General features: G+C 34.8%; 1 protein-coding gene across 9 annotated transcripts; it reads right to left on the minus strand.

Annotated features, from left to right (window-relative positions):
• Positions 1-1,123: 1,123 nt before the first annotated feature.
• LOC104097675 (myb family transcription factor PHL7-like) lies at positions 1,124-7,920 on the minus strand. 9 transcript variants are annotated; one of them, XM_009604280.4, is made up of 9 exons: positions 7,736-7,920; positions 7,345-7,418; positions 5,677-5,773; positions 3,863-4,060; positions 3,419-3,495; positions 3,268-3,310; positions 3,064-3,121; positions 2,807-2,879; positions 1,124-1,857 (listed from the first exon to the last, which is right to left on the minus strand). In XM_009604280.4, the coding sequence occupies exons 4-9, from the start codon at positions 3,966-3,968 to the stop codon at positions 1,327-1,329; spliced, it is 888 nt and encodes a 295-aa protein (XP_009602575.1). In that variant the 5' UTR covers positions 3,969-4,060; positions 5,677-5,773; positions 7,345-7,418; positions 7,736-7,920; the 3' UTR covers positions 1,124-1,326. The 9 variants fall into 9 exon arrangements, with proteins under 9 accessions (XP_009602575.1, XP_009602579.1, XP_018626852.1 ...); XM_009604284.4 differs by having other exon boundaries at positions 5,724-5,773; positions 7,736-7,875; XM_018771336.3 differs by having other exon boundaries at positions 3,863-4,048; positions 7,736-7,875.
• Between the last annotated feature and the right edge of the window lie 2,551 nt (positions 7,921-10,471).

Genomic DNA, 10,471 nt, shown 5'->3' on the forward strand with positions numbered 1-10,471 from the left:
TCAATAGCAAAACGTAAGCATCAGTATGGTTTACTGCCGTTTGTTGAGTTCAACGAAATTCTGTAATTTTCATCGCCGGTATTACAAAATAGTTGTTCCGTTCTATTCTGAGAGGAATTAATCCAACAACCTTGGGCAACAGTGAGGGGATTAAATTCCTTAAGGAAACACAATTTTCTTTTGGAATCGGAACTTTATTCATCTGATTCTATTTATGTTTTTTTGTTTCTTGTTTCGTTTTATTTTGCAGAAATTATATTTTTCGAATACAGATACTAACATCATCAAGTTCAGATCATATTCAATAATCTGCACCTCATGAAAAATAACAAGGGAAATTATCTTGCAAAAGATGCCATGAATTATAGCAACAATATTACAGTAAACCGAATAGGGTTTCCTAATGGGAATATTTATATATGTCGAAAAAAAGGAAAAAGAGAACTCAAAGGATGGAGAATTAGATCATGCAGTAAATTGTAGCAATTAATTCATTTAGAAGTAGTGTTTATGCAAAGAAAGAAGCTTTTTTCAAGGTATGCCATTTGCAGTTGTAAAGGAAGCAGCCTGGTTCTTGCTCTTGTTGCCATTCTTTTGATTTGAAATATAAAGTTGATTAATGTTAACAACTAATTCTTGTGTATATGTTTCTAGCTATGTGGTTTTTTAGATAATTATTACAAATGGAATTTGCGAATATATAGTTGATGACACTTATATATATAGGTGTATAAAGGACACCCTGGTGCACAAGACATCCTACATTCACGCAGGGTCGGGGAAGGGCCGTACCCCAAGGGATGTGATGTAAACAGTCTACTCAAACCCATGACATATAAATCACACCGAGAAAACCCATGACCTATAGGTGTATCATATTTTAATTTGTTGTAGACTGCGATCTGTTTTTTTCAATCCGCTCGTGTATTTGAATCTTAACTATTGTAGTTCATAGTATTATTTAGTGTCTAGATTGTGAATTAAAAATTTTGATGTGCACAATAATTGGTTATATATTGTAGCTCACAGTTGAGAAGTTATTAAAAATTAGTGAAATACTATCGAGTTACAAATAACAGAAAATAGTACTCCATTAGTATCTAGCATCAGTAAGTAATGCAAGTAGGCAAGAATTAAGAACTTTGTTAAGAGTGACTATAAAGCAAGAGTTGTAAAGTAATTCTTGAGAATAAAAGGTATATTTAACCTAGTACATTCAGTAAACAAAGTAGCATCTGTGACTGAATGAGAACAGATATTTTCAGACTACACATAGTAGTTCAATTGAAGTCCTATTGCACATGCATCATGCAAATATGGAGTAACTTACATGTTACTCCCAGAAACTTTTGAACCTTCATTGCCAAGAGACAATCCTGATGAAAGATTGAACTGGTCGCTCGCCAAGAAGACTGGATTTGATTGCTGGTATTGTGAGCTCAAGCTTGATTCCAATATCTGGTGGGGAAGTAGCATATCTGCTTTAGTAAATGCGCCTACTCTTTGTTTCTTTGATGACCTTTCACCTTTAGGGCTGTTTATTGGAGAAGTCTCACGGCAACCAGAATCTGGAGTAAGAGGCTCATGTTGCGAGGAGAATGATTGATCGATAGACAGGCTCTTGGTAGGGGCATGTTCTTGTACAGGCTTATCAACGAGAGGATACTCGGATGTTGGTGCAGGAGTCCCAGGATCAGTCCGGTTATCAGATTCTGGACCATTTTCACCTGCTGGTGAAGGAGTGACCCCAGAAACAGGAACTTCTGAGAGAACTCCACTGAGCCGCTGTTGTTCTTCGATTATCTTCTTCAAGTACTTTCCTTGTGCTTCAATTCTAAGCTGTAGCTGTCTTTGAACCTGTAAAAGTAGAAAACTAAGTAATAGGAGGTGGTGACAAGTAACTTTCAAAATCCCTAAACTTTTTGCTGGAATAAAATCCAAGTCCCATAACTTCCTATTTATCAAACTGATATATGAGATGAAGTGAAAATGAAGCAAGTTATCTGTATACAAATAAATATCAGTTCATTTCACAAAGCATGCTCAATATATCTCTGCTTATGATGAAAGAAACCAAATCCAGATAGATTTCAAGGGAAATGTTTGAAGATGTGCAATTGGAAGGCCACAAACAAATATTGGAATTTAGATGCTGGACTTGGGAAAATGGATAATTTAGTTACTACATATTTTCATTTAAAATGAAATGCAGGATCAAGGTCAGCTACTATACATCTAACTAGTAAAAGAGCTTCTTTCATGTCTCCAGGGGGATATATAGAGCAGATAGGACAACATTTGAAGAGGAAGACAATTAAAGCCTCAATCAATGTATTTTAAAGACAAGTAACAGAGGGGAAACAATGTTCTTACACATGTTTGTTTCAATGGCAAGTTTAAGATATAAGTAGAAGTTAATAATACGATGACCAAAAATAGAGAAAAAGCAGGCAAGTTTAAGATAAAAGTAGCAGTTAAAAATAGGATGACCAAAAATAGAGAAAAAGCAGGTGGCTAACATCTCCTTGAAACTTTGGTAACTGTTGAAAGACAAAACTCTCGAACAGGTTGAAAATAACTTCCTTGCTAATCAAACAACGTTTCTTCACTTTCTATCCCTTCTCATGCTTTAATTAACCAAAATGATTCAAGAAGCTCCAGAATCCTTGTAAGAAGAGTGAGGATAAAGGTTTTTTGTACTGTAAATATGGCATCTATCCACTGCTTTTGCGCTATATATATTATGTATACACAAATTGTTATTCTTTCTCAAAAGAATTGTTCAAGAAGCGCCAGGAGAACATACCTCCAGTTGCTCATGCAGTCGCTTTTGCACCTCCATCTGCAGTTTTAGAGCCTCATTTATCTGCACACCGGCGCTAGAAAAGAGCAATAATTCCCTCGTGTCAAATTATAAATATTTCAGCTAAAGAAGAAAGATGATCAGAATGGAGAATGCAAGGCATTAGTAGGTATATACAGCAAATTAGTGTAAATTATGGAAGATTCAATGCTTGTGTCTTCATAAACAGATAGACAAGCAAACAGGGAAAATCTACTCACGATGAACCATCCAAACTGGAAAGCATATCCCCTGATTCTTTCTTGTCAGAATTTTTCCCTTGCAATCACAATTGCGGGCAAAAAAGATATCAGAAAGTGTTTTACTGGAGAAGCATAAAATCACCACATTTCAAATGAATTAAGTCTCTTTAAAGCTTTAAGAAATAACCATCGTCTGACATTTTGAATTCTAATGGAACCTACCATCAGATGAGGAATCTGGAAGGTATTTAGCAAGTCGATATTTCTGAATGAACAGGCAAATGAATGCAATTTAGTCACTACAATGAAATTCCTTTTTAAGAAAATAACGAGTCAGAAGACGTTTCAGAATATTTTGCTGCTGCATGTGTACCTGTAAATGGCTTTTTACATGGTAAATAGTTAGCCCTTGCACACCCATGACTCGAAGAACACCTTTAGGGGTAGCACCTGAATCAGAAAAAGAAATTACGTCAGAAACATTAAATAATCTCAAAGCCCAAATGTAGAAATACAGGATCACACCTCCCCTAATGATTATTTATTGTTAGAGGTTTTCTAGGCGCTGCATCTAGAAGCGTAGCAACTGATTAATGGCAAGGTGTAAGACACACAGATAATCATAGGAAAAGATCAAATTATTTGTGATCCATATATCTGAAGTACTATATTGTCCAAAGCACAGCAGGAAGGTTGCCTCCCTAGCAAGTCAATAAGGATTCTTTTCTCTTATAGATTTTTTTTTCCTTTCTAGAGTGCAAAGGCGGGTTAAGAGGGAAGATAGGAGCACAATTACAACTAAACTCTGAGAACTTACGGTCCGGGCCACCAAGTTGTGCAACGGCATCAACGAAACGTTCATGAAGCTCATGGGTCCAACGTAATCGTTGCTTTCCAGCAAGACTAGGATTTATTGGCTCCATTGTGTTGCCACCAGCCTAATATCTTACTATACGCACTGTAACGCTTTTATGAACTAAGCTTGAACTGGGACGCCTTTAGCCTGATATGCAAACTAGAATCAAAAGATAAACACACTTTTTGAGAAAGAAAAAACAAAAAACCCATAACATATGAAAAGAGAACGAATCAGAAAGATAAACACACACTTGAACAGTAACAATAATTCTTTCATCAAATTCTCCAGTGAACATTCATCAACACTGAATGGATGTTAGAGCGGTATCTAATCAGTCTATTCTCTGTAAGAATGTACAATCTAGTAGAACTACCAGGTTAACCTGTACATTGTAAAATACATTAGGCAGGTATTTAGCAGCATCTAATATTTTCATGTCGTGTATTATACAGAAAAACATAGCTCCGAGCTGACTCGGAACTTCAGCAGGAATTGAAGATCGATGAGCAGACAACCGATAAGGCACAAGTGATGTACTTATAGTGCTAACCGGTATCAAACAAACCACAAGTTTTTGATTAACGAATACTACACTTTAATAATGGAAAAAATGCATTTAATTTCTAAAAGTAAGATTAAATATTCTCATTTAAATCTAGAGGTAGGTGAGTTCACTTTAGATTGAAGATTTTTTTTTTATATAGGTGAGATCCATTATCTAATCACATCAAAGTTTCATCATGTAATAAATTTTCCTCCATTCAAGAGAATAAAGGATCTTCATTGATCAGCCCTAAATTATGATATCTTTATTGCTTACCCATTTTACAGGAGAATAAAACAAAACAGTCTATCCTTCAGCAGAAGCCTTAGTTGTATCAACCATGAAGGAAATCTTCATGCCATGATGACACTGAAATCTTAAACACTCTAGCTACTTAAAAGCTGTATATATAAAAAATGACCTCTTCTTAATCTATCAGGAAAATTAGGATGTATAATATCGATAGTTATCTTTCCATCCCTATAATGACAAGCAACAACTGACCCAGAGGAAAAGGAAAAACACAAGTTTCCACATTCATCTTTTAAATTACTTCTTTTAGAACAAGTGGAAAAATACAGTGTTCTCCAATCTATAGAGAAGTGATAGCGAGTATTCTGGAGGCATGCATGAAAGTGCATATTCCCAAACTACAGGAGTGATTCCAAATCAAAGTGAATAAAGAACTAGCTTCTGAAGTCTGAAATTTAGGAAAATGATTTATTACACCAAGTCAACACAATTGACAGAAAAAGCTGGGTTATCCAGCATGCAAAACAAGGGTATGCAAGGTCTACCAAGTTTCTCATAGAACAAATTATAGGTGGAGGGAGTTTCTACGGGAACCAATGGATTTGGTTTCCTAAAGCAAAAGAATAGCTAAAATTGAAGACTGAATAAACTCTAGTCCATGCACATACACACCATGGGAGAAAGCAAACCAAAATAAGGGAGGATAAATGAATGTGAATGGGAGAGTAAACACGTCAAGAGGGAGCAGTGAAAATAACATCCACTTCAGCACTCCATGCAAATATCACAACACACTTACATATAAAGCAATATCAGTTTTATAACAGTCTCTCAAGACGCATGGAGTGTATCACTCTCAAAATGATTGCTCCACTGGAAACTAAAAACATAATCTCAATCACAAAGGAACAAGAAACTTTAAAAAGTGAATACGTTTGGAAGTAAATAAACTTAATGTATGGGATATTAGTATTACCACTATGCTTCAGAAAAGTTGATAGCTCACACGAGCAAAACCATTACCATATGAATAGTAATGCATGGATAACATTTACGTGCACTTTCAATTTCTCCTGCATAGCATTAAAAATGGAAATACATAAGTTGATAATACACAATTCAACCTTGCCGCATCTTTAATATGAGACACAATCATAAAACAGCATCTTGTGGACAAATGGACATAGTTTCTCAAAGGAGGGGAGGCTCTTTTTCAGTCAAAGAAAGTTATTTTAATCTGAGCTCTAATAAAGTATTGATTGATCGATGGCCGTGGAAACTTATATGGAAGACGAAGCTCCCTCCAAAGATCAGTGCTTTCTGCTGGACTGCTCTACATGGCGCTTGCCTAACTCAAGACAACCTCACCAGAAGGAATTTCCAATTAGCCAACAGATGTCACATGTGTCTCTGCGACTCTGAATCGATCAATCACCTGTTTCTACATTGTTCAGTTGCAACTGACATATGGTCTATGTTCCTCGCACCTTTTGGACTGCATTGGACTATGCCATGCAGTGTCAGGGAAGCCTTTGTGTGTTGGAGCTACTGGGAAGTTGACAAATCCATCAAGAAAATCTGGTCTATGGTTCCTGCTTCTATTTGGTGGTGCTTATGGACAGAAAGGAATCAAAGATGTTTTGATGGTATTTCAACTGCCAGATATCAACTTAAGGCTAGATGTTTAGTTTTCCTTTTTAGTTGGGTTAACCATACCCCTGTATATAATCCTGACCTCTTTTTGGAATTTATCAGCTCTATAATCCACTGATTGTTTTTGGCTACATTATGAGCTGATACTTTTCCTATTTTGTAATTCTGCATTCTCTGGATACTTTTGTTATTAATATACCACTTACTTCATCAAAAAAAAAAAAAAAAATGGACATAGTATCTCAAAAAATTTCTTCACATTACAGGAAATACTACTTGTTAAGAAAGCGACAGATGTTCACTCATATGTACTCGGTTACATCCTAAATCCAAAAGTGACAAGAAGACTTTACCATGAAAAATATAATCGATTAAAATTTGAAAAGAAAAAACAGAAAGAGGTTTGAAGAGTGCAGATGCAAATACAACTTATGCTTGGCTACTACGTATTTTGTACCCGGACATAATATCCATAAAAACCTAGATGGCAATTCCGTCCCGATAGTAGATGATACTCTTGCCAATGAAACATTGAGCCAAAAATTCAAAGGACAGAACCAACAACCAAGCTACATGTTTATACTCAAGGGGTACAAAAACACCAAGTTATAAATTTCCTTTGTTTACTTTAAGTACACTGTTTTAACCTAAAATTTTCTTTCTCTGATGTATGAAAAATGTTAAGGAGAAATAACAATTTTACCACCAAGCATCTCAAAGCCTTAAACAGCCCAAAAATTAGCTTCAACAATCTATCAATAATTATTAACTCATCATTAAAGAAACATTTCTAACCCATTTATTAAAAAGGAAAACTCATAATTCAGTAAACTAAGATTAAAATTTTCCTAAAACAGCTAAATTTCCCCATTTTTAACCTATTTCTCTAAATTCAAAAACTTATAAGCAATTTTACCCCAAGAAATTCAACAACAAGCTAAAATGCTCTGAATTAAAAAAAACAAATCATTTCACTAGCTGGGAAACACACCCTTTAAATAAAAGACATCATTTCAGCTCCAAGACTAAACATTTTTCACCTTCCATAAAACTCAACAAAATCACCTGAAATTTACATCAAATTCAGCTACAAGAAATAATTTTTGAAGAAAAAAGTTAGTTCCAAATCATTCTAGTCAACACTTTTACCTTATCAAGAAAATAACCCTAGTTGCATGTGTAAAAATCACACACCAATTGTTATAAATCAAAACCAAAACTTCAATCTAAAACTTCCATACAACAAAAACCCCACCTTAAAACTCAATAAAATACCCAATTTTTCCATCAAATTTTGCTAAAAATGAGAAATTAAAAAAGGAAGAGAATTTTGAAGAAAAAAATAACGATCTTCACAGAAAAAAACTGACTAACAATCTTACAGAGCTGTAAAAGATCTCTCTTCGTTTTCCTTTTTGATGAGATCTTCGAATTTGGTTCTCTCTCTCTCTCTCTCTCTCTCTCTCTCTCTCTCTCTCTGAGTGCGAAGTGATTTTTTAATTTTTTTGAATTTCTGGAATATTTTGTTAAGAGGAAAAATATAATTAATGTTAGATGGGGAAGAGAGGAGAAATAGGGTTGTGAAAGTGAATTATTTAAAGCTGACCGCGAGCCGGATGTCAGTTCTGCCCATATGACTGCCCGTGGTGCCCGAGGTGAGAAGGACATTGACAAACCCTTTTTTTTTGTGTGTGAAAAAAGTTATACTCTATAAAATTACATTAAAGGGAATATTTCTTGTTCTTGATGAATATAAAGTACTCTTATGACAAAAAAAAAAAAAAGAAAGAATATAAAGTACTCATGTATTTGTATATATAAAAATAATTTTTTTTTAAACAAAAGCAAGAATAATTATATTTTAGTCTTCTATATTTCTTAACAAGTTTTGTAGAGAAAGATTAATCGAGAAATGAAGCACAATTTATGAAAGCCAAATATTATACCGATGGGCATCCAGTCAAATCTCAATGGAGGAACGGGCAATCTCACAGTTGGAAGTCCATGTGTAAAATAAAGAGTAGAATAGAGCCTTTCGTCCAATGGAAAGCGAGGAATGATAATGTTAGTTTTTTGTTTGACAATTGGTTTAAACTTGGTCATCTTCACAGTAGAATGGCAAGAGATGACATACAGGATACTATTAAAGTCAATGAAGTCTTAATAGATGGTCAATGGAATTTGATACTAACATTGTTTCTAAGTATTGTTGTTGTACAGATAAAAATATGCAACATAATGAAAAGATTGCTCAACATCTTTTCAGCGGTGGACAACATGCCCAAACTACTATGGGATTACTATGCGGGCAAACTTGACATCTTACACGGGGGAGTGCCTCTGAGAAACTTGATTGCAAATTGTTGGAACTATAATGCACATAAGTCTATCTTTGCCTACATCTGCAGGATACTGCCACCTATAGTGATATGGAACTATGGAGGTCAAGATGCAATTCTAAAAATGGAAAAACCATCATTGGCAAGATCTATCTCATTGATCAGCTACAACATTGTGGAGCTTGTCAAAGCCAAATTCAAGAAGTTTGAGATCAACTTTGCTTGGGAGAATCTGTGCAGAGTTGGTGACTTAACCCTAAGAGAAACCAACATTTCAATAGTCAAATGGATTAAACCACATGTTCTGTTTGTAAAGCTAAACTGCGATGGTTCCTGCAGACATTACTAGAAATCTGGTAAAAACCGACCAAAAAAACCGACCAACGTTGGTCGGTAATGGCCAAAAATCGACCAAAACGCGACCATTTACGTGTGGACGGTATTTTTGTGGTCGGAAAGGAATACCGACCAAAGTTGGTCGGAAATTACCGACCAACTTTGGTCGGTCAATTAAATTCAAAAAAAAATATTGCAAAAAAAAACCGACCAAAGTTGGTCGGTATTTTAATTATGTAAAAAAAAGATTCACCATCTGAAAATCGAACCGGGGTCTGTACTGTGGCAGGATACTATTCTACCACTAGATCATTGGTACATTTTGTTTTAAGACTGTCTTTTATTTGATTTATACTCTTTAATTGTATTTTCGCACGAAAATAACCGACCAAAGTTGGTCGGTTTTATTAAAAAGTAAAATTACAGACCAAAGTTGGTTGGTTTTTTTAAATGACCCGCCGAATTAACCGATCAATTTTGGTCGGTTTTTTTAATATTAATTTTTATTTATATTAATTGAAAAACCGACCAAAGTTGGTCGGTTTCTTGAAACATAAAATTCGCGGGACTCAAAAATAGTTTCCCGTATTTTTGCGCCAAAGAAAACCAAACAAAGTTGGTCGGTTTCGTAAAAAAAAAAAATATATATATATATATATTTTGAAAAACCAACCAACTTTGATCGGTTTTTTTACCGACCAAAGTTGGTCGGTCGACCTTGGTCGGTTTTTGCCGAATTTCTAGTAGTGAGAAATAGTGAATGTGGAGGAGGTGGTATAGTTAGGGATAGTATGGGCAAATTTATCATGACATACTCTATCCCTTTGAGTCAAGGTACTAGCAACTGGGCTGAGGCTAGAGCTTTCTTGTTTGGGATCAAGTGGTGCATCGAAATGAGATATAACTTTATCATTGGTGAAACCGATTCCCTGTTGCTGCAAAATTGTATCTCTAGCAGCTAGTCGATTCCGTGGAGAATCAAAGAGGCAGTCCAAGAAATTAGGAAGCTCATTAATAGACAAAGAATTTTCACCTACCACTGTTTCAGAAAGACTAATTAAGTTGAGGACAAATTGGCTTCTCTAGGCCATAGTTAGGAGAACCTATACATTTGCACAAACTTTTGCCATTACCTGGTCAAATTAAAGGGATGCTGAACATAAATAGATGGTAGCTTCCTTCATTTCGAGTCAAAAAGAGGAAACCAAGTATGCTTATTTACGAGGGGTTAATTTCACTGAATGTCATCCAACTTATCATTTATTTCACAAAAGTCACTTATCTATTTTTCATCACTTAAAAGTTATTCAACTTTAACTTTGTAACTTAAAAGTCATTCTAGTTCAAAACCTATAAAATATCTAATAAAAGAATGACATGGCATTACATTTAATTAAAAAATCTAACAATAATGTCACATAAGTTTAAATAGACCATATCTAA

The sequence above is a fragment of the Nicotiana tomentosiformis genome, chromosome 3, assembly GCF_000390325.3.
Source record: "Nicotiana tomentosiformis chromosome 3, ASM39032v3, whole genome shotgun sequence".
NCBI classification, from domain to species: Eukaryota; Viridiplantae; Streptophyta; class Magnoliopsida; order Solanales; family Solanaceae; genus Nicotiana; species Nicotiana tomentosiformis.